Source organism: Rhynchophorus ferrugineus, unplaced genomic scaffold (assembly GCF_030347505.1).
Source record: "Rhynchophorus ferrugineus isolate W39M unplaced genomic scaffold, kcgeb_rfMv2 rfM2, whole genome shotgun sequence".
Classification (NCBI taxonomy): domain Eukaryota; kingdom Metazoa; phylum Arthropoda; class Insecta; order Coleoptera; family Curculionidae; genus Rhynchophorus; species Rhynchophorus ferrugineus.
In genome coordinates, this window is record NW_027472581.1 from 45,054,207 (window position 1) to 45,080,301 (window position 26,095).

The window sequence follows — 26,095 nt, forward strand, 5'->3', positions numbered from 1 at the left end:
TATAATTAAGAAATTAACTGATGTTTATTTTAGGTGAATAAATTTAACTTTAAAATTTATTTTATAATTTTATGTAACATCATTCAGTTTAAATTGGTTTATAAACTACTAGAATTAAAATGTGAGTTTTTAAGTAGAATAAAAGTATATGTATAGTGCGCTTAGACTCGATTGTCTATTAAGACCATAAGTTGTTCTGAGTGCTAATGGCTTAAAAATCTCCTTTATCCTCAATTCTCGATTTCTTCAAGTCTGTAAATTTATACCTTGGATGTTTAATTGTTTGTCCGAGTACTCCAGAATGATGTGCTTGTACTTTATTAACATAAATTATAAAACATTTCAGTTATGAAATGTTTAAAACAACAAAAACTTAATTGAACTGCAAGCACAAAATAATAACGCCGCTTCAATCCTGTTGTATAGACATGTCACTCATCATATCTTAGAGTCTAGCATGAATATATCTTCTCGTTTAATCGAATGCCCAGGGCCGTATCAGTGGCGCGGTATGACACCTTCCTGATAAAGAAACAAGGTAGGGATGTACGTTGTCGTTGTAGTAAAATTAGTTGTGAGTATTGTCTGTACATTCTCCCGCCAGTTTGACTTCGATGATCTTCTGAATAGCATTGTTTTTACCTAAATTTCCATCGACTGATTTGCCAAGTTTTACTGACGCTAAATTCTACTAGTCCCTATATACCATATACCCTGAACTTCAAGTTTCAGTCTTCAACTTTAGTTCGCCGTTTACAGGCCGAACGGCGATGATTTTATCAGAAATCTACGCGTTTGGGATGTTTTTCAAATCATTGATTTTTTCGAATTATAACAGTTTATGGTTTTTGTTTATGGTTATGTTTATGGTTTTTGAGCACCTTCATTTCACATTTCATGACCTTAGAGAAGCTTTAAGTCAGCTGTGATGCTTTTGCCCGAACTTCACTTGACTATACTAAGGAATGCTTCGGATAACTGCGGAACGATTGTCAATCCAACGTCAAGTAATATATATCATCTTTCGATAAGTTTGGACTCCACTGAACTTCTCGAAGGCAGGTCTAGTAAATCATCATTGATCAAAAACATCATTGGTCGTACATTACAAACAAATTCACTAGAAATAATTTGTTTACAGTGCTGGTAATTCAATTGGCATTCCTGAAGGGTATCTTATGGTTTTGTAGCTTTTAAAAGTATGAATCAAATTATAACAAACAATTCATATAGTTTTCCTTGGATTTTTTCATCATTCGATGAATTAAATAATAGCACTTATCTATTGGTAATCTTATTCAGTGGTGGATTTAATTCTCTAAGATCCAATTTTTTAACTAAAATATAAACGATGTTTACACAGTTAAAAGAACGTTTGCATTGTAAAATAAAACATTCTTGGAAATAACATTTACGAAATAAATTTATAGCAAGGTCTATTGTTAATATGTAATTATCTTCATTAGCAAAGGTAAATAACCTTTTAATACTCGGTTGTTTATAAGAAAATGTTAAAGGTATCTTCGTTGTGCTATAGTACGGAAATAGCATTGAACGATATGTTTCTAGGAATTAAAATTTAGAATTAAAAATTAAGTAGTTAGTCTCTTAATTTAGCTACTATTAATATTTCAATGTAACGGTTATGAGAAAAAAAAGTGAAAAATACACAAATGATATCTGTTACAGTTTTTCAATTATCAATCTTCTCTACCTCTAATATCAATGTTCGTCTATCTCAATCATCAATCAATCAATATTAATCTCTTCTAATATTAATGTTCTTTTCTTTATATTAGTTAATAATTTACCACGAGACATTAAATTATTAACATAAATTATTAAACAAAACCGGATATTTTAGATAATACATATTAAAGAATTAATATTATATAAAATATGTTTCAGGTGAAGAAATTCAATTAACATCATATAAATAATATAATAGAATTTTTACAGTATAATTAGGTGCATATATTTTAACACTATCTTATTTGAATTAATGTGTTTTATTATATTATGTTTTATTATAAAAATGTATTCTAATAAGCTTATCGATATTAGATAAGGCAGTAATATCAGATATGTTTATTAAGAAATATTTTTGAATCACCACATATTTATCGAGAACTACCCAAGATAAACAAACTATTTTTGGTGTTAATTCATTTTTCCAGTGATATTACTGATAGTTATTATTTCCAGGTAGATTAATGAATCTTAAATTTAAACACTCTTACTGATCACTGATCTTGTTGATAACCGCTTATCAAATTTAACTATAAGTAATAAAGATGTGTCATATTCTCCCAACTTGGATTTTATATATTTATAGACTTAAAAAATTATTTAGTTGCACCGCAGTTTAGTTATTTATTACTAGGTTTAAACATTACTGGTGTGGTAAAAAGGTACTTTAAGATTATTTGAAATATAGATTATATAGAATTTTCTAGATTAACTAGATTTTTTAAACCCCCTTTCGTATATTCAGCGGACGAGCTTATAAAACATATCTTGTCTTATATGCAACGGTTATTTTGATGTTAAAAATCGATATGCGAGGTCATTGTTTTATTTTGATATTTATTGATATAGCTGTAGTATATTATTAAATTAAATTATAGTATATTATTAATTAATTATATTAAATTAATTCATATATATATATATATATATATATATATATATATATATATATATATATATATATATATATATATATATATATATATATATATATATATATGAATTTATCAGCAGTAATGCACAAATTTACGCCCTAAATTAACACTGTGTTAGTGTTAATAATTAATTTGACCAAGATCTTGAAATTATCATGCTGAATCAAGCTATAATAGCTAATATCAAGCTATTTCGCTAATCGTAAGTTTTGCAGTTTTTCAATTTAACGTGATTACCGCAACATTAAGAATTTTTTGTGTATGAACAGGTTTGAAATATTTTACAACATTTAGAAGGAATGAGAAATATCAGACATTCTGGTTAAGGCTAAATATGTGTAAAATGTACAATTTGTCTAAGTTTTTTTTATGTATACAGAATATTATAAGAAAATTAATGGTGTCGCAATATTTATGCAGAATGTGCATGTTTTATTCGTCATAAAGTGTTAGACCTAAAAGAAAAACAGGTTGAAAGTTTAGGGTTCGTAAAAATGGAGCACTGCACAAACAAAAACGTTATTATTAAATTGTATTTTGAAATCGGGAAAGGGTTGGGGAAACTCACATTTGACTGTTGAAAAACAAATGTGTCATTGTTTAGTGAAGATTTTGGGCTGGAGGTCTTGTTGAAATTTGCTGTGATTCGATTGATCGAACATGAGGTTGATCAAGCAGTGTATGTTACTTGCGCTTGATATCTCCACTCGGTAATCGAGTTGTTTCTATCTAAATAGAACTATATTAATATGGATGACATATGCTTCGAGCAAGATCACATAGATTGCGTGAATAAATATCACTTTTATAAGGATAGTTTCGATTCGATGGGTAGATTCGATGTAACGTCATCGAAAATCAACTAGCTTGGTGAAAAATGCTCATGGAAAATTGGACAGAAATTACAATTTTAATGAGCTGTTTTCTATTTGATTCAAACCTTGTTGTTCAAAATGTTGAGATACCCTATAACCTATTATTCTAATATTCAAAGAGTTTTTTTATTATAATTATGAGGTCTATAATTCCTATTGATTCTTAAGTCAATATTTTTCTATGTTAGATTCTTTAAAAATTTTTATGTGCGCCCGAGGCAATTAATTGATTAATGTCCATTACATTGCTTGATATCCATCTGTTTCCAATAGTGTTCCTTTACATAATGTAATTTTCGTCACCTATAATAATGCTATAGGATTGTTGAAGAGGCAATATTATTACGCTCCATGTTAAAGTCGATCCAAATAATTACAAAATGAAGTTACGTGTAAGCATTAATATGTGGTAGTACAACAAATATGTGTGTTTGTGTAATTTTGTAGCGAAATAAAAAAAAATGTAACACCAAAATGTTTTATAATAATATTCACCAAATACAACACTTTATTGTTTACCTATCATGTGGCATCCAGAATCCACTATTAAAACTGAAACTAAAAATCCAGCATTAGTCTGATATTCTTACACCGAACATATATTTCGTATTTATATTCGACGGATGTAAAAGTTAAGCTTCATATTAGGACTCTAGAAAAAAATAATCTAATTATTCTTGCAGTAATCTGGTAGTAATAGGCAGGCATATATATCCGCCCTTGAACTGAGCTTTAATCTACAACTTTCACCAGGGCCATTGAATTCGTTGTACCTTATGTACAAGGCACGTCGACCATATAATTTTGTTCGTTTTGGTTTATGTAATGCATTTTAAATCGTAACAGATTTCCAACAGTTTTTAATCTTCGCTATCCTGTCCTTTTTATCTTTATAACTCGAGACACTTTTTACATATATTAAAATTGAGTTTTATAATATTGTAGCAAATTTAATAATGTGTGGATAATGAAAGAATATAATTAGTTTGAATACTATCTTTTTGAAGTTGAAGATGTTGTTGATATAAATTTAAAAAAAACATCTTTCTACTGAAGAACGTGTAATATTTAGTGTGTAATAACCCATTTATTATAATTGTGTAATGTGTTTCGGATTCATACAGCAGAGTTAATTTAAATTTTCATATAATGTATAAATGTTTTATCTTTTACTTTTAACTTTTAGATGTGGATTACAAACATTTCGCTTTAGTTTATTCTATTGGAATTTTTTACGGTCCTTTATAAATAACTATTTTAGAAACCTATTAATTACTTTAATTAAACAGAATAGAATTTGTCAAGTATCATGGGTCAAGTTATGTTATCGTGATTCGAATATTGAATAACAAATTAATATTAAATGCCAACGATCCGATATTAATTAAATTTTAATCGTTTTATATTAAATGACTGTGTTATTCGATAATTTGTTTTAACCATTCGTTTTAATTAATATGTGTAGTATTCAGTTATAAATGTTCAGGGGTGTGTCACGAAAGATAAAATGTGGATACATTTTTTTTACGTGACCTGTGACAGTTGATTTATAATACATCAGTTGTGAATTAGTTAAAGGTATTTTCTGATATTTTCCCTTCAATGGGCGCTGATTGTGCTACATAAAGAGTTTGCAATATTATATGAATGAATGACAACTTGTTCTGTTGCATTATAATTTAAATCATCGTAACGTTAAGAGGGGGGGGGGTAGCAATGCGAGGCCAATTTATTTTTTATTGTGTATTTTAATTTTACTATTCATCTCTTCTAAAGAGTATAGAGGAATGTATACGATACATATACTATATCGTTTATCTTAAATAAACGAAAACTAAAATTAAACAGAAGACAATTAAATCAACTTTATTTCAAAAGGGAAATTGCTAATAAAATGTATCGGTGATGGCGATCTTCTATTATATCCAAGATTCTCTATGGACTCTATAACAATAAGTCTTTAATCTGTGACAAATGAGTTGTTTTGTTCAAATAAGTCTTGCCACCAATAGTTTATTTAATAAAATAATTATTAAATTACCATACAGTACAACTTTTTAAGTTCAAATTGATATATGAATGTATATCTATGTACTGTGTGCCAATGTTACTGTTATGTTGCGTTAATATATATCATCGCAAAATTAAAAGAACCACAAGTATTCATTTTTAATTAATGAATTATTTTTTAACATCGACTGTATCAGAAAATGTACCCTAACAGCTTTAAGGTAGTATGCTAATAATGTATTAATATTGGTTATATTTAGATTATGTATCATCAGTGAATCAACTATCTTGTATTAAGACTGCGGAATCAGCCTAATGGAGACCGTACTTTATTAACAAAAATAGTTTTATTGTTTTTCGAGGTATTATCCATGATAATCAATAGCAATGAGTTCAATGATGAATGAGTTTGCATGTCCATGAACCAATGTTCGTAGCACTTTTTACACTGTTATTCATAACAAGGTTTTTGAATGCATCAACAGTTTCTTCAATCTTGGAAAAACGTTGATCACTCAGTTGGTTGTGCACTAACTATTCAAAAATCACCGTTCTAAATTGCTGTAACTTCGAAATGGTCACGAATTATTTTTCTCCGATTTGGCTCGTCTTGGCCCATACAATGGATTCTTGTTTTGTTTGGAGGCAATATGTATAGATCCAAGATTTGTCACCTGTGTAGTTATACGGTTTACTCCCTGAGGGAACTGCGACCACAATTAAATTCGTTATACCAACGCTTTACGGTGGCTAAGGATGGGGCTTCATCGCTGAAAGTTGATGTACCATAAGTTGATGGATTCACTCCTAATTTGAAAATTCAAGTCGTATAAAATGATTGCATAAAAATATTCATGAGTTAATTTGTAACACACTGTAACCAACACAAGTTGTGCTCAAATTAAGATGGTCGGTCGTGGAGAAAAATATTGATATTTCTATATATTGATATTTAAAAATAATAACATTATTCGATATTTTAAAAAATATATCGATATATCGGCGAACATAAGGTTTTGATACCAAACCACATACAATTCACTTGATGCTCACTTGTTGAAATCTCAAAACAAAAGTTCGATACTTATATCTAACTTTTTCCGGTCCAGTCTTAATTTTCCATGCAAAATACACTTGGATGAACGGGGGAGGGGAATCCCAGAAAATTTTGATTTTTACTTTACACCTAAAAGTTCGATACTCTCATTTACAGCTATTGATACTTATCGAAATATATCGATCGATTTCTTCCCAGCATCCCTAGCTCAAATGACAAAACCAATCTTAAAATATTAATAGTATCCTTCGTATTAATATTTGGCAATTGGTGAATGTCTCTTTAACTAATTAATGTAGCTATCATCTTAGAAGGCATGTGATTTAACTCAGCTTAGTTACTAACCTTAATGGACTCCATATAAAATTTGTTTAAAGTACATACAGGTGTTAGGAGAATGATTTGAATATTTGAGCTATAGCGTCATAACAAAATAGATTTTAATTTATTATTTATATTTTTCGTGAAAAATTCGATGCCAAATTATTGTTGTTTGAAAAGATGTGTTACAAAATTGTACTAAAACTATATGTTTATGTTGTATATAAATAATTACAGTTTGTTGTATATTTTATTTGTCCGTCACTGCACGGAATAACGTCTCTTATACATTTATAAATTGTGCCTGTTTATCGTAGACAGCAGTTTATCAGGTCAATGTTGCGACGAGAATGACGTGGAGTGGATATAAAAATCTTGACCCTCGCTACTATGATTTCGTTACTATTTGTGCTAGGTCCAGACGTAGTTTTCGTGGGGTAACCGGACCGTTTGTCACCAGCTCGACTTTTATCGCTTTTCTTTTTCGAGCTGTCCTGTTTGTTTTCGATAATTTATCGATGATTTAGTTCGGTATTAATTATGATACGCACAATTGGTTTTATTATTGGTACTGATGTGTATTAATGAAGTAGTTAGATAGGTCATGTATTGCACGATATTTACATACAGAGGAATGCGATAACAATATGGATATCAGGTTATTAACATCCATGTTAATTATACACAGTAGCGTTGTTGATCATTAAATGAGCTTACGATTTTATTTTGTTTTTTTTTTGAAAACTGAATGCAATTATTATTTCGTTCTCTTTCGTATAAACTGACTATTTACAATACATTCCTAAGAGTCTATTACACTATAAATATGATATAATGTTGTCACGAGGATTGTATAATAACTATTTGGCCCTTGACTTTTGTCATAACTAATATGTGAGTGCTCATCCATGTATTATCCATCTAGAATGAAAACAACTTTGATTTTTCAAACTAAATCAAATATATTGACTTATCGGAGACTAATTGAAGTTGTCCTTGGATAGCAATATATTTCTGTACCATTTGTACCTACGGAATTCAAGTATGGAATACTTCTAGCAAATCTAATATAGCCATCTTTAAACGGTTTCAAAACAAAGTGTTGCGTGCTATGGTCGATACTCTGTACTGCATTTCTAATGAAGTGATGTAGCGCGATATCATTTCAAGTTTGTTTTTCAGTGTTAGTGTTTTACTTCTATAGAATGTTGCATGGATAATGTGATGTGCATTTTACACTGAACTGTGAAGTGCATGGACTAAAGCGTTTTCTACTATCCGTTCTCATTTATGGATAGATATAAACTTTTAAATAAGATATTTTACACAGAAGATAATTTACTAAAGTTGTCTTCTAAATGCCAAATAAATAGTGCATCATTCTATATAGCAATAAGTGTGTCTAAGTGCCTCAGAATGGATTTTGATATAAAATATCAGTGGTCAGTGGGTATAAAATGTCAGTATCAAACATATAAAAAGAAAAAGAAAGAACTGGTATTCAAATGTAGGAAAATATATTAGTTCTTTGGAGATAAATATTTATAGTAGTCGTAATAGGCAAATTGTTGAACGACTAAGGGTAATAAAAATTAATTGTCTTCAAGAAGGATTTTTTAATTAATTAATAAATGTGGATGCGTTCTATTTCTAATAGAGTCAAAACAATTGAAAACTCTCTACTTGGACTGTTTTTGTCCTATGTTTGTCAACAATTATGAACTTTTACCAGAAATAATTTTAACCTTTTATTTAATTAAACTAAAATCTTTTTGACAACAGCAAATGTCTATCTAGCCAGTTGTGGTCAAGTACGTCACTCAACTCATGAATTTTTTCATATTGAAATATATTATTTAAAAAACTGTTTAAAATCGTTTATCATTATCTTCAGACATGTTAATCAGTCTTCATTAAAATTGGTCAGAATGGTTTCAGTTATTTCTGAAAATATATCTTTTTAAAAATCTTGCCTATGTGAGGTACTTATTATACAGTTCTCGTAACGAAATACTTCAAGTTGTCTGGGATAGTGCAAAATAGCAGGTGTGTTTGGAGCTATTTCAAGGTTTTAAAAGGTGATCTTTTATTTTTTATCAAGGTTGATTAGTCAGGGACTTTTCTATGTAGGGATCAAGGTTTTCATCTGTCTGTGTATTCAGACACGGATTGTTTCATAACTATTGATCAGTGAGGTTCCTGTATAATTACAAACTAATTGAATATACAAATGAATAATTTCAGAGAAACAAATCAAAGATAAGATGTTTTGGTTGTAATAATAAGTTGAATTCGAATTAATATATATTTCGATATGAATTCACATATAATCATTACAGCCATGTACTAAATATTTTGTACAAAGTCACGTAAGTAGTTAAATTTAATTTTAAATTCTTTGCGTACTTTCTGGTCATTTTGAAGGGCTTTCTGGAATGACGCCTCGCCAGCAAATATTATCTACTTTTATACAAAGTTTTACAATGACCCTCAAGACATTTTTAAATATCTGAGTGCATATTAAAATCGAATTTTGGCATCAAAATTAGTTAATTAATTCATGATCAAATAACAAATCCAAAGATGGGAATTGAGATTGTCTAGACAATCAACGAATTCCTCACAAACTTCTAGTTATATCGACTCTTAAATTGCAAAGATTAGTTGAGACTGGTACAGTTCTTTAGTGCAACTTCATATGTAATTTTTCTTAAGGAATTGGGTATCCCTCAAGTGATATAATTAGGTTTTTATCATTTCGTCGATACATAAAATTGGCGTGAGCAGATTTTGATCTTTTAAGCTGTATTTTCAAATCCTTAGTCCTTTTGTGGATCTTGTTGACTGTCACCTGTACTTTTTTATAGCCTCAGATAGGATCTATCTTTTACCATAATCAATGTATCATCGGCAAATGTCCCGATTGTTAATGCTTTCTTGTTGTTGTGATATAGGTCAGATAAAAAACTGCGGAGCTCCAACCGATAGAGACTGCCCCTTCATGCGAAACCTTAAAACTTTCTTTCTAAAGGATACGACTTCAGGAATAGACAATACTTCTGCAGTACCGCCATTTAAAATGAGTGTGTAAAAGTTACTTAACTGTGTTAATTTTAATATTACTGCATATCAAACTAAATGGCTTTTATGAAATACTTAGAATTAACTTCGTGAGAAGCGTGAGATAAGAAAACATTTGACATAGATATCAAAAATATTATATTCGATACAAAGTATTAGAGCTGTTTATAATCGAAAACTGTAAATACATAGTACAAATACTGATAAGTGGATTCACATATGGACCGTTTGATGGCAAATAACAAACTCTTTTTCTTACCAACAAAGTTTTTATTATTATTGGCAATCAATATACGGAGAAAATCAATATACGGCAAAGCAAGTAATTTCTATCATATCAATCTCGAAACTGTAGTTTGAAATATTTTTTAGTAGCTCGTAAACCGATGATAACTATATCTGACAAAACTGACAAAATAGTTTTATTGTTTTTCGAGGTATTATCCATGATGATCAATAGCGATGAGTTCAATGATGAATGAGTTTGCTTGTCCATGAACCAATCTTCGTAGCACTTTTTCCACTGTTATTCATAACAAGGTTTTTGAATGCATCAACAGTTTCTTCAGTCTTGGAAGAACGTTGATCACTCAATTGGTTGTGCACTAACTATTCAAAAATCACCGTTCCAGATTGCTGTAACTTCGAAATGGTCACGAATTATTTTTGTCGGATTTGGCTCGTCTTGGCCCATACAATGGATTCTTGTTTTGTTTGGAGGCAATATGTATAGATCCAAGATTTGTCACCTGTGTAGTTATACGGTTTACTCCCTGAGGAAACTCCGACCACGATTAAATGATGTACCATAAGTTGATGGATTCACTCCTAATTTGAAAATTCAAGTCGTATAAAATGATTGCACAAAAATATTCACGAGTTAATTTGTAACACACTGTAAGCAATACAAGTTGTGCTCAAATTAAGACGGTCGGTCATGGAGAACAATATCGATATTTCTATTATAAAGAGAAAAATATCGGTCATGGAGAAAAATATCGAACTTTGTGAGAAGCGTGAGATAAGAAAACATTTGACATAGATATCAAAAATATTATATTCGATACAAACTATTAGAGCTGTTTATAATCAAAAACTGTAAATACATAGTACAAATACTGATAAGTGGATTCACATACGGACCGTTTGATGGCAAATAACAAACTTTTCTTACCAACAAAGTTTTTATTATTATTGGCAATCAATATACGGAGAAAATCAATATACGGCAAAGCAAGTAATTTCTATCATATCAATCTCGAAACTGTAGTTTGAAATATTTTTTAGTAGCTCGTAAACCGATGATAACTATATCTGACAAAACCGACAAGCTCTTGCCCAACCGGTTTCGACCCCGTCGAGTTTGATGAGCTCCGATAAATGCATCATTACAATTTCAGAATTATGCGATACCACCGTAACAACTGCGTATTAAATAAGACCGAGTTCTCGATGTGTTTTCTTTCTTGCTGATTATCAGGAATTTTATTTGTCGCTTAAAAACTGTTGTTTGACAAACTAGGTTTGACCTATAGACTTGCTATATACTACTATTCTTGAATATCTTCAGAAATATTTAACATGCTTCAAAGCAATAAAAATATGTTCCTCTATTAAACAAACACAATTTGTTCAATGCATATATTTGTGGATATTGTTTATTCATGATGAGAAATGTCTATGTAATAGATTTCCGGGTTCCTTTTTCGGGCTTAATTGTGTATTTAAAACAGAAATATTTTAGCGATCTTTTGACCTACATGATGACTTACAGAAAAAGAAGTAACCAAAATTCAGCCTCTTTTGAACTTGGTATTAGTTCTTGCGCACACAGTATATTCAGCGATCTTGTTCTTATTCGATTATTCAGTCAAGTCAATGCAGCATAGGTAATAGTTCAATACCTGAAAGATGGTCATATCTTTCTATATATATATATATATATATATATATATATATATATTGGACTATTAAGTCATATATACTTAAATAATGTAGATATAATTTAATACCTATATACGTCCATTGTTCTAAAAAAACATTAAAAAAGACGCATAAAAGTATGTATTAAACAATTTCTTTTGATAGTTGAAGACAATCTATGAATTAATTAATTTTTACTTGAAATCATATTTTTTATTAGCTTGAGCAGTAACTTACCAGCTATTGTAATTTATATCAACGTTCATCGAATATACCGCTTCAAAATTACACGTGTCTCTTTTGCTAACTATAAAAGCCTATGGAAGCGCTGACTGAAGGATCTGGTCTTTGTTAGTGCTGTCACGTTAGGCAAGAACTTGTCAGAACCTTCGAGAAATCTAAGGAGGGTACAGGCACAGTAAGTGTGATTAATTATCTTCATAATTTGATTCCCTTATTGCTGTATCAAAGCGGAGACAGATGCGATAGCGTAACAAAGTTGCTCGTATTATTATATATAAACTCACATTTAATATCAAATTAACTTAAATGTGCCTGAATATAAATTAATTCTATTCACATTTTACCAGTTGCTCTACGAGGTGTAGCTTCAAAGTAACTTCAAACTTTCAGAGAAATGCTGTACATTTTGATATTTTATGTTCAAATATATTATTTCCTTTCATTTCGTATACCACTTCATGTATTTTTTCTATTGTTTAAAACGTATTTCTAGGTGATTGCCAATAATACCCACATGACGACTTCTTAATATTCTGACCCATTTTTTACCTATTATTTTTTAGGTTTCAGTCAATTTTGGAAATATAAAACCGACCACAACATTTTTTCGTAGTAGAAGAAAAAGCAAAGAATAAAATTTATAGATTGCATTTAGCCTTATACTCATCCTTAGCATTTTTAAAGATACGTTTCTTGATGTTTCTTTTAACGATTTTCTTTTAACTTAACTATTCCAACCTATTTAAATTTGTTTACTAGACCAAGCATTCATTTATTTATTCACATATACTATGGTTTCATGGAGCTGTGGCATGATTTCGTTTTCCCTGTTGAAACTGTTGATCTCCTTTGCAAGTCTATTACAATCATCTATTACAAATCAAGGTGCGTTCCCTAAGTTACGCAACACCTTCTTCCGAATTACTTGAGATTTCCTTGTATTGCTGTCTGCAGTACAACCCCAGTGTTATATACCATTTAGCCATAGTTTTAGTACCTGATCATAAATAATTATAGGCTGACATTTTGGATTTTCTTTCAAGAAACTAATGTATGTGTCTATATTTTATTTTCCGGTTATTTTTTTAAACATGGTCTTTCCATTTCAGTTTGACATCCGATATCATACCCTATACCTCTTCATTTGATACCATTTTCATACCATTTGTTTATTTTTATTTGACGATGTTTGATCCAGTATATTATTTTATCTCTAGCTGCTTGAAGTCGTTACTACTTTTTACTATCGACTATTTTTGGTTCCACTGTTTTTACTAGTAACTGCTTTCAGTCGCTATTTTCGATCCGACTGATTTTATTACTATTTACTATCGACTGTTTCAGTCGTTTACTTTTAGTTATTATTTTCGGTTCTACTAGTTCATTCGACTGATTTTTAACGTTCTGGTCTTCCGTCATAGCCGCGACCTTGAAAGTAATGCGCCGAATTTATGCTTATATAGATTTATATGTAATATATGTGGTTTTATATTTTGTGTAGTTTGCTTTTGAATAACTATATATTGTAAATTAATATAGAAGCATTTTGGAACGCTAGTTTTCGAGGGCAAAAAAATTAAATTGTAAATGATAAATAGTAAGATACTTTTGACTGGCATAATAGGTAATATTTGGACTGGCATAATAGGTAATACTTTTTTGATAAACTTTCACGATTTTTGTCCAAGCCTCTTGATTGTCGAAACTTTTTTCCCAAAATCTTGAAAACTAAAATTAGGTTCCAAAGTTTTCAGAAATTGCATAGATCCAAAAGATTTAAATAATTTTTTACAGTAGCAGTTGTTAAATTTCTTTTAAAAATATTAACCGTAAAGAGGTGAATAAAATATATTAAATATTTGTAATAAATACATTTTCTGATAGGAAAACTCTACTTTAATATTCAACAATTTATTCTGTTAACGAATGGACTATCTTAACAGAATGTGTTCAACTTTTAAAGCCCATTGAAATAATGACCACCGAGTTATCTGAAGAAAAATATCCCAAAGATGTCTCTAATTATACCTTTAATAAGAGGACTGCAACATTAAATCCAGGATTTTAATAAGTGGATGGAGAAAAATTTACAAAATTGTCTATTAGATGTCATCAATAAAAGACTGGCAAATTTGCAAATGAATACGATATGCGTGAAATCCACATTTTTAGATCCTAGATTTAAAAAAGCACTCCAAGAATGTTTGCACTGTTTCGACTGTTTTCAGAGTCTGTCTGTATTTTTATGTTTATGTTTGTATGTTTGTTATTTCTATTATTATTAGTTATAATAAATTTATCTATAGCTGATATCAATTTATAAGAGTCAAAATACCACAGTGCATCATGATTTTGTCACGACTAAATTAGATCTGTAGCAGAAAAGCCGTACGATGTTCGAATTGTATATAAACGAGGTATCCTTGACGCGATCTTGTTTGTTGATGCCAACCGTTGAACAAGCGAAAGTCGAAATATCTGCGGGCAGGCGCCATCTTACTTGTTCATGATGATTCGGAAAACAATAAACGTGTCGTTGTCTTGGCCATATTCAAATCACGCCGCGTTACCCGGCGGAACCGCGAGGCATGTTCTAATAATGACCGATCCATTAAACGGTTGGCGTCAAATAACGACAATTCTTTTCCGTTTCAGGCGGCGTTTTTCAAGGCGTGGTTATCGTTAAAGCCAGTGGCATTTGTTTCATTTTTATTTTAAAGTGAACGTAATTGATTGAATGTTGTACTAATTACATTCAATGATATGTGTATTTGTTTCTCGATAGTTTTTCTCTTTTTTACAGAAGCTAAATATTAGCAATAGATCAAGTGTCGAACTGTCAATATGTATCTCCAGAATATCTGTACAGTGGATATGTTATATTTACCATAGAAAGCGTGTGAAGTGTCCTTCTCGAAGAAATAAGTAGATCATCGAATATTTCGACAGATGTCATTGTTTTTGATTTAGTATCAAACATTTTGGACAAGTATAATAAAGTTAGTGCAGGGGACGTCGGCCACCGAGAAAAACATCGATATATCGATTTCGATATTTTAAAAAAATATATCCATATATCGGAAGCAAAAATATCGAATTTTTTAGCAACAACTAAGAAGAATATCTATATTTTTAAGAAAAAATAAAGATATTGATATATCGACCCAAAAAAATATCGATATCGATAAAAATATTTTTAACAATGCTTCAAAATAAAGTTTCAAAATGAACTGAACGTTTAAAATTAACTATCAGTTTTAAAGGTTTATTAAAATAAATTAAATGGTTTTTAAAACGTTTTTTTTTTTGAAAATATATCGAAAAATATCGGCCACAATATCGATATTTTTTCGGCATTCCTTGAACATGATAGATGAAAAGTATGAAAAATGAGAGGTTGATTTTATTTTTCAATTTTGTTCGGTTACCTCTAGACTTTATAAGGTTTACGATTTCCTTCTTCAGGATTGCTATTTATATTTTGAGCCTAATAATGAATAAAACAGCCAAAAATTATTTTATTGTTTTTCGAAGTATTCTCCATAATGATCAATAAACTTTTGCATTGGCTTGAACTAATCTTCGTATCACTTTCTCCATTTTGAATCACTCGAAGGTGTTGTTTATCAGGAATATAGAACTTTAGCTCGTTTCAATGCCATAAGTAGGAAAATATTTCTATTTCAAATATATTTTTCAGTTTAAAAAAACTGTAAAAGTTAAGTTACACACCTAATAATTGCTCCACAAAAAATGTTTATTTTTAACACAAGTTCACTATATTAAGAAAACAATTTTAATTTCACTAATAACTAAAGAGATACATCATCAACCAATAAACGTTCTCGTTAACGAACCATATTCTCTGTGGTATTTCAGTCTTATAATTCAAACGATATTTTACTCATGTTACATGTTTGACATTGATCGTTGTGTTATAAAGTAAAATAGTCTCAACTTAGTCTATTAACGATTATTTGTTGGTGTAAAATCTGGTTTGCAGCTGGCACAGCGTACGATGTATATCTACGACTGTGTGAGTCATACCCATCGTCGAAACAGAGAGAGAGAAGGAAAGTGAGAAACGACGAGACCGGATAGGAAATTCATCGGTTACGTTTTAACCGAAAACAACTTACAACTCGGTGTTTACTAGTTAATTAATTGGCGCCTGTTTGCGTTAGGTAAAAATAGACGTATTGGGTCAGTGGCTCTTCAGTTAGTCTGGCGTTGCGTTGTCTATTTTCGGAATATAGATAATTTGTTGGTTATTGACGTATGTATTCAATTAAAATCGTTTGTTAATTGGCTCTACCAATAATGGAAACTTTCCACTTAATTGGCTCTACCAATAATGGAAACTTTCCACTTAATTGGATATGTCCAAACAAAACGAATAACATGAATGTAATAGTTTTGATGGATAAATATACGTTTTCTCTGATTATACATTTCTTTTAGATTCGCTTGTGCTATAATTATTTTCTACTAATTTATTACTGTAATAAAAAATACTTTTTTGTTTATTTATGTGTTCGTTATGTTATTCGATATATTTTTTTTCAATTCTAATACCAGTTGTCACGTTGTTCGATTTTTGTTCTTCGTTTCGGCTTCAACCTCTTCAGAGCCATGTAGCTTATTTAGGCTTCAAAACTTAGTCTGGGAAACATTAATCAGAAGGGTTCTAAAATGATATGAGCTCAGTTTTTATTGAAAAAGTCGGGACAAATTAATACTGCCTGAAAAGTTGCATTACGGTGATGAAGAAGCAAGAATTGAACCTGTTGAGACTATTTTTTTTTCTGATATCAGTAGTCATTAATTCTTGGTCGCTAATTTAGTCGAACGGAGTAGCGTTGGTGGTATGGGCCAAAGAAGGTGGTGAATAAGATTCCATACGTTGCACTTTTTAAACTGCAGTATCTCAAGGCTTCCAGATACCAATATGTTCAGACTGCATCACTAATTCCTCATCACCTTCAAAAGGTGATTGACCCGTAAAAATATTGATATATCGACAAATATATCAATATTTTTAATAGGTCTACTTTTCTGGCGGCAAAAAAGTCACTATAAAAAGTTTTTAAAATATAGCGATCTGCTCCGTTATCATAAATAAAAATACAATCTGCATCTGCATAGCTTTCAATATCATTACAAAATTATCGATATATTGAATTGAATAATATCGACTATAATTCTATATCATAAATAAAAATATCATCTGCATCTGCATAACTTTCAATACCATTGCAAAAATATCGATATATTGAATTGAATAATATCGACTATAATTCTATATCATAAATAAAAATATCATCTGCATCTGCATAACTTTCAATATCATTGCAAAAATATCGATACATCAATCAAGCCTTGACAGAATTCAAATTTCTAATAAAAAATTGTTGTTTTTTAAATATTAACTACTGACTGTACGGTTAATCATTTTAATAAATAACATTAGTTTTACATAAAATTCAAAATTTTTGGACAATTAAATTTCCATAATTGTTGTTTAATAACAAATATCATTAAAGTAAGGAATATATTATAATAATGTAGTGTAATGACGATAATATGCTTTAAGTAATACGTCTTAGCTTATGAAACTGATCCAGTATAGACTTTAACGCATTCTGAATAAATATTTGTATCCCTGCTTCTATTTATACATGAAATATGTTTCTCCCATGTAATAACGGCAACAGTGGTATTGTGTGACCATAATTTTAACAACTAAATACAGACCCCCACGTAGAACTTAAAATATGGTTCCAACCCAGATGATAAATCGTTTTTATAATAACGTGAGATATTCCATCTGGGATCTGGGTGTGAATATTTTAATAGTATCAAAACAAGACAAATTGAGTAACTATTATATTTTCAAATCAGTATCACAAGGAACAAATTAGGAAATATTTTGTGGAACATTTTTAAAATTAATTTTGTTTTTATTTAATAATTAACAGTCAATTTACAGTTTCAAGCTTACATAGTAAAAATTGTTTCAAAAAGGAATATGATTCACCTTTAAAATGAGAAACGGTTCATTGACTTTTTAGTATTCGATAAAAATTAATAAAAAATTTAACCGACTAGATTGTGGGTTCATCTAAAATTTAATTTTCAAAGTAAATTTTACTGCAACCGACAGTGTAATTTCATAATCGTTTGCATAAAGAAAGGTGAAACTGCATAAAGTAAATTTAATTTATCGTTGGCGTTTTAAGATAAATCAACTTTCATGCAAAGTCGGTTTTAAATTTAATTTCGAAATTTCTTTCCAAAGTTCGTCATTAATGGGAAAGGTATAAGTAATTTTAAATCATTAATTTTAATATAATAGATTTTTAGCTCGTCTTTAGTTTATTATTATTGATAAACAATTATTAACAATTTAGTAGCACAGGGGTTGAGGCGACAGGACACTACTTTTTTATTAATACATTGTTACTTGTCGTTGTCAGCTAACCTACAATTTGTTTTTACAATAACTTAGAAACCAAGTATATATCCAGGATAACTACCAGTGTTATATATATTAATTAACATTGCCATTTTGTTCTGTTAAATACATACTATCCGACGATACTTCTTAGGGCCTTTTTTTCCTAGAAAATTTGTATGAATTTATATTACTTTTCACATAACTGGATCCCCATAACTAGATCCCATAGGTCCAAATCGATTTTATAATTCGGTTATATAACAGCAATTATTTACATATAGTTGAAATTTTCTGTCAATTAACCCATACTTTTTGCATGTTTTTTTAAGTTTTGTATTGGGATTCATCACTGGATGCTTGGCATGGTTGCCATATGGGATGATAGTATTATTCATTGTTATTGTTGCATGTATAGTTTGATTATATGTAAATTGAATATGCACCGATTTGCTTTGGTTAACTATTATTATCCACGCTTGGGTCTCGATACTGTTAGCTATTGTTACCATATATAAATATAGCCATGCCGATAGTTTCTAATTGTGGTAAATTACATGTATACAAATTAATGCACTTTTTATTATACAATGACTTTTCTCTTGTTTGACTCTGGATAAGATTTATGTTAATACCTTAGATTTGTACATGTAACATTTTCTTCAACTTCATGGATGAGCTTATGGCAAACCATCTCGTTATGGGATGTTATTAATTTATATTTTGTCGATATAGTCTAAGGGCCTGTGAATAGAACAATTGTCGTTACATATGCTAGTGTATTTCGGTAGAAGACATTTCAGTTTTTATAAAATGATGTAAGTGTGGCGTTCAGGATCGTAGACTATAGACAAAAATATCCGACAAATAAAAATAACCACCCCAGTAATCCAGTTGGTAGACTTAATACAGAGGACCATAGTTCGTAATATAAATGTATAAGGTTAATAACGTAGATTAAGCAATAAGTCCATTCTAGGTAAGATTTAATTGATAAAAAGAGGATTCGAAAATATTGAGAAACAGAATATTTGTTGCCTAGTGTTTATGCAGGTAAACTATTTTGTGCAGGTATCGAAAGAAGCAAATCGACACTCCAAAAAGTTAAACCACAATACGTGCGTCCGTTCTAATATTAGAACACATTTGAGCCCTGCATTCCAGCGGCCAAGGCCGCGGTTCGTCTTCTTTCTGTCTTTTGATGGTTTTTAGCGAGGTCGTCGTTATTTTCGGGCGGGACAGGTTTAACGTATCCTTAGTTTATTTTAACTGAACATCTCTCATCTCGATTGTCTATGTTAAAATTATACTCGATCATTATTAAAATAATATTTAAAGGAACAATAACATATTTAATTGAGATTAGTTAAACCAATAACCTCAATGAAATGACGATAGAAGAAATCCTATTCACTGAAAACTAATAAGATTTCCATTTATTCAGAGATCCAGGAATTATAAATTTAGTTAAGTATATTTTTGCTCTGGAAAACAATTCATAATGCAATTAAATTTATCAATATATTAGGACAAAAATAAATTAAAATATATGTATCAAAATTATTATATATGTATATTTCAGTCAGTTCATTTATTCATTCACACATTATTGATTTCCATTCACACATTATTGATGTATTCCTTTGCATTTGTTTTTTTTTTTTCATATATTCAATATGCTCTAAATGTATCTGTATATATGTATTTTGCACACTCCAAACATATACAATATTATCTGCAATAGGCTCAGTATCCATTCCTTACATATTCTTATCAAACGTGCCTACTCATCATATTTTTTAATAACCACTAGGAACAATGGCATTAATATTGATATATACAAATTTAACATTACCAAACGGTGTTCTAGAAGATATATACTTACACACAAGCTTTAAAAAAATATAGTATTACCAAACGGTGTTAAATAACTAGTATTATATAGTATACTAGCAGATATCTACTTACACATATATATTCATAAGCTCAATTTGTCGTCTCAGTTTCTCTATCATTTTTTAACTCCCTTAATTGTCAATAACAAAATATAGTGTTTATGTTATTTTTATGAATTTGATCCGATTTTTGCAACCTTATATAAGACACGAATAAGTCAGTAAAAACATAACCATATAATTAGCAAATAATAATCACAACTTGATGTAGTTTATTGAAATACGTATGTGCAGAAAGAGCCAATTATATAGGACACATTGTTCACTTCCTAGTATTTTGATGCTTTCTATTCTTTCGGTTTGAGCTTTCAGTTATTCGGTTTATTTTCATATAACCTTAAGAAAGACAGTAACGCTTCCATGATTTTGTATATCTTTCCATGTTAATTCCTAGTATTCGGAATACATATATTCTAAAGTGACAATATTTTTACAGTAAGTTTGCATATAAAATAATGCATATGAAAAAGTAACAGCTAAGGACAAGCTTTTGATATTATTATATTTACAGAAATATCCAGTGCAGCTTAATTTACAAAATATGAAAATTAATTTGTAGTCAAGATAATTTAAATACAATGATAAAAAAAATTAAGTGTTTAGAAGCAAAAATGTCTAATACGGTTCATATAGTTATAGTAGCAGGTATTAATTCATATTTTTACATAATAGATAATAGTATTTTTTCCAGTTTTGTAAGGTTTTTCTAAAATTAAAGGGAAAATGTAGCAATAGAAAATGTTGAGCCTTTAGATATAAAAGATTAAATATCCTACATGCCGTAGTTTGGAAAAAACATTTGCGTTGAAGGGGACAAAATACCATTGAAAAAGTCTGTTTTAGTTTTAGTTTAAACGTATTTTTTAAAAAGAATGAGCATTACTTATTAAAACAACTTTACGATCATGCTTAGGAAGTAAATTATCATTGGACTAGTCATTTACACGTCTCTTATAAATTCAGGAAATAATCTAAAGTAACATTAATTTGAACATTAGTAAGAATATATTTAAATTACATTGAGTTATCTATTAAATCACATAAACCGACAATGAAAAAAATGTATTTTTTTATTAAAGATGCTTTTAAGCTTGTTTGTTATTATATTAAATGATGTTTCTGTAGTTTAATATATATGTGGGATAATTTAGATGTCGTAATACATGGGCTATAACATTGGACATGTTTTACACCGGAAATACTTGATACAAGCTATTCGATACAATTAGTTATAATAAATCGTAGATTTACAATTATTAATGTTTAAATTGATTACAATATCTAACATAAGGGGCAGTATTTATTATTTAATTTTATTAAAATCTCAATTGTTACTTTGTTAAAATTAATAAGCTTAACCTAACAGACAATAAAGTTTATTTAGCAAGGCAGTTCACAACCCCATGTTCTAGAATGAAGTAATTTACAGTTACCTTTTATAGTAACGTTTAAAAATGATAATACGCACGAGACTGTTATCGCCCTCTTTAAAACTTTCCTACCTCAATTTTTTAAAACGATCTCATTCCTTTATCTCTTTCAGGAGGTTTTCTCGTATAACCAGGCATATTACGCGTACTAACGCGAACCGTGCGGCTTTCTAGGGCGTAGAGTCGTCGTTATAATATCGTATTCGGCATTAGAACGGGACAATTTTGCAGTTTGCGGATATCTGAAGCGAATGGCGCGAAGTCGTTTCTCATTAGAGTCGAGAATATGCATATTAGAAGCTGCGAAACGAACCGGGCGAGGCTGACTTTTTTTTCGTCGGTCCGGTCCAACGGGGTTCTCGTTACGATCTGCCAAAGGAGCGGTGTTGTCACATCTCCGTGTTTATTTACTTTCTACAATAATTCACGTTAATTTATCGCTTACTAATATATAGGGATTTATAAACCTAAATTGGATAATATATTGCATCATCTCACCTGTTCCGAAAGATTTTCGCATATCTGTAAGCAAAACGGATCATTTAACTTTAAAGACATCTGGTTTTTAACTATTTTATGCTACGTTTGACTCGCAGTAAGGATATATGTATAAGATTTTGTTCAAATTTATTATGTATTTTTTACAATTTAGTTGTATTCTACAACATTCTAAAACTAGTAATATATCACGATTAAAATAATTTTGGGCCTTGTTTAGAAAAGGTCGTCAAATACTGAAACCTCTTTAAAATTGAATCGTTAATTTGAAGATAAGTTTTTAACCGTGATGTTCGTTTTCAGTTTTTTAACAAATCTTAAGAGACGTGTGGTCAAGCATTATCTTGAAACAATAAAACACATTTACAATATAACCGTGATAGTAGGTATATAGTAGGTAACATCCACACTGTGCTCATTGTCCTTATATTTCAGATTATCATAGCGCGTTTAATTATGTGCCAGCAGTCTTGGTATTGCATCAATTTGGATAAGTGGTATACAGAATGCGCTATGAGTGGTGAGTACGTGCTGCGGCAGTACTTTGAAGGTTGAAAGCTACAATAGTGTATCCTTCACAACATTTGTAACACACGATCAAACGTCTATTAATAGCTTTTTTACACTTTGTACACATGCACACGAAAATCACCGAAAGCGCTTCTTTTTTGTCAGGCAAGCGTTTCATTGTTTCACGTTGCTCTCGATCATGAAGTTCAAACGTCTGAACCTTAGCCATTTTGCCACCTTTTGAGACTTTTCGTTGTATATAAACGTGTGGAAACAGTTAATCATCATTAACTGCAACTGGGCTAGGGTTTTCGTTCAATAAGTCTGAAATTTTCAGCGTTCCATGATTAGCGTCTGTATACTATGAATAACTCAATAATATTAAATTGGGAACTAACATTTTATATATAAAAATGCCAAAACAATCGAATTTGTTAGTTAGGTTAGTTAGTTTGTTTAACAGTTTTTTTACATTAATTCACGTTATTAGGCTAAATTCTGAAAATAGTAAACGAGGGTTCTCGAGCAGATGTCAGAGCATTTGGTCTTTATTACAATTTGTAGGGTATCTAGCACGTGGCTGAGTCAAAGCAGTATCGTATGATCAGTTTCGAAACCTTTCCCATTGTTGACATTGTTGGCCTGTCTTTTATACTCGTAAATCAAACTTGTGTATATCGTATCTAAATTTACAACTGAATAAAATTAAACCATATCTTTCATTTCACGATCTTTAGTACCACAAAGCTGCTGGTCAAGCTATTAGATTTCATTTGTAAATGACGGTCTTACTTTTTAGTATCTCATGGAATCTTGAGATCTTTCTCAAACGCTCATGACTTCAATATCCACCAAATCTCTCTGGATTGTTATTTTTGAATGCCCGTTCGAATTAATATTTAAAATGCCTTTTTAAATTGGGTAGTATATTGAGTTTTCATTTCATTTCCGAAATCTATTCTTCCGTTATTTTACATTGTTTCATTTCATAATATCTATAATGCTAATTTTTTTAATTATTGATTTTCTACGGACTGTTAAATAACGGAACATATCCGTATTGACAGGGTTATTTGACCTTTTTACTTATTCAAGTGTTGTATTAATACGTAATATCTTTGGTAACATATATTTCCTTGATAATGCCACATCATTTATTTTTAAAGCAGGTCATGATACTCAAAGTAATCTGGCCAAAGGAAATTGCCAATTATATAGCCAAAACATTAGTCATTCGTTTGATTAAGACCCGATGCCGGTTTTCGGTATCAAATTTATTGTTAGTTTTGGTTAATTGATGTGACTAATGTAGTGGTGTCAATTTTAATAAATAACACGGACAAGTGTTTCGTTTTGATTTATCGAAGCATATCATGGTTTTACAATACAACTAATTTTAGCAATTTATATTAAATAGTTATTTGATTTTTGTGTATGTATTCATGTATTCATTTTAATTAAATTGCTCATAAATAAAGCAGCTGAATATTTAACATTAACGGCGTTGTGTGCTTTTTTAATCGAATCTTCAGGACTTGCTTTAATATTAATTTGCTTTAATAAAACAGCTGTGAAATTTTACGATTCAGTCAATTTATAGATTTTTTAGTAGATAGAGTAATTGATATTATTAAAATATAATTGTTGATAATATTTTAGTGAATGTAAACCGCAAAAATATATCTTCAGACGGTTTAAGGTATTGAAATGCGCTTCCTTAATCTTTATTCTTACGACAGACTACATTTGCATATTGCAGTTTAGCATGCAAATTTCATACCATGCAAAAAGGTATATTGTCTGTCGCTCAGATATTTATTCAAATTTCCTTTTAAACTTTTCGAAGATTTACATTGCTACGTTTTCAAAGCTCTGGCGTAATTTTGAACTATCATTGTACTTCAATACGATCTATAAAATAGTTAAAAGTGACTTATAAGTTAACTCGAAACTTTGCATCAGTATTGAAATATATTTATGTTTCAGGATAAAGAGGCTTCGAAGGATGACACAGAAGATAAAGAGAAGGACACTTCCAAAGCTGAAATCAAAGAGAACGGTTTGCCAGAGGAGCCCTCTAATGCAGTAGACGAAAGCCAAAAAGCCGAAGCTACAACTCCCGTAGAGAACGGTGAAACAGAGAAAACGCCTGAAAAGGAAACGGCAGAACAAAAGGTCGAAGAAACGTCGGACCAGAAGAAGAAAAAGGACAAGAAGAAGAAATGGTCCTTTAGGTATGTAACCGAATTGATAGATTGTCACTCTGTCAGTAATAACACCCTCAACTCTTAATTTTTAAATAAACATTGACTTATAAAAAAATACTGTAAAATTCTGAGAACTATATACAAGATAATGTACAAGCCATATGATTAAACTAATGACATAAGCCAACGCTGTTATTTTTTAATAGTATTATTTCATAAATAATAATGCACTGAATACAAAAAAATAACAATGGTAATACATGTTTAATTTTTTTATTAATGTTATTTTATGCAGGAATGGATTATAATATAAATAATTAAGATAATTTGTTGACCTATATATTAGGAGAAATGAGAATAGAAAAATAATTAAAATTACGACAAAAATAAAACAATCTAATATAAACTAACGTTGAATATAAATGAAATAATAAATTATTAAGAAGTCTGAAAAATAATACTGAAATTTAGATCATCTTTTTAAAAATCATAATTTGATTGTAATATTAATATTATTAATATAGTAAATATAATATTAGAAAAAAACACTTTTTACAAAAAATAAATTTTCTTTTATTACTAACAATAATTAGGCTTTGAAGTGCTAAATATGTTATTAAAAAATAAATGTCAGTTTATTTTTTCTTTTATAGCTTTTATGATTTTATGAAAGAATAGAATTAATTAAAAGGGATTGTGTTTCGTATATTTAAAATAAAAGTAAGATAGAGGTAGAGGTCATAAATTCCTAAAATAAAAAGAAAATTAAATGAAACAATAAATTTTGACCCAGCATAAATATTTTGATAACGTCACCATTTACATATTTAAATATATTTTACATAAA

The 26,095-nt window shown here is 29.7% G+C and overlaps 1 protein-coding gene across 5 annotated transcripts in view; it reads left to right on the top strand.

Moving 5' to 3' along the window:
- Window positions 1-26,095, top strand: part of Akap200 (A kinase anchor protein 200) — a 272,973-nt gene that overhangs the window by 134,389 nt on the left and 112,489 nt on the right. For all 5 annotated transcript variants that reach the window (XM_076393930.1, XM_076393932.1, XM_076393927.1 and 2 more), the window contains one exon: window positions 25,028-25,275. In XM_076393930.1, coding sequence (XP_076250045.1) covers window positions 25,028-25,275 — 248 coding nt within the window. The remainder of the gene's footprint in view (window positions 1-25,027; window positions 25,276-26,095) is intronic.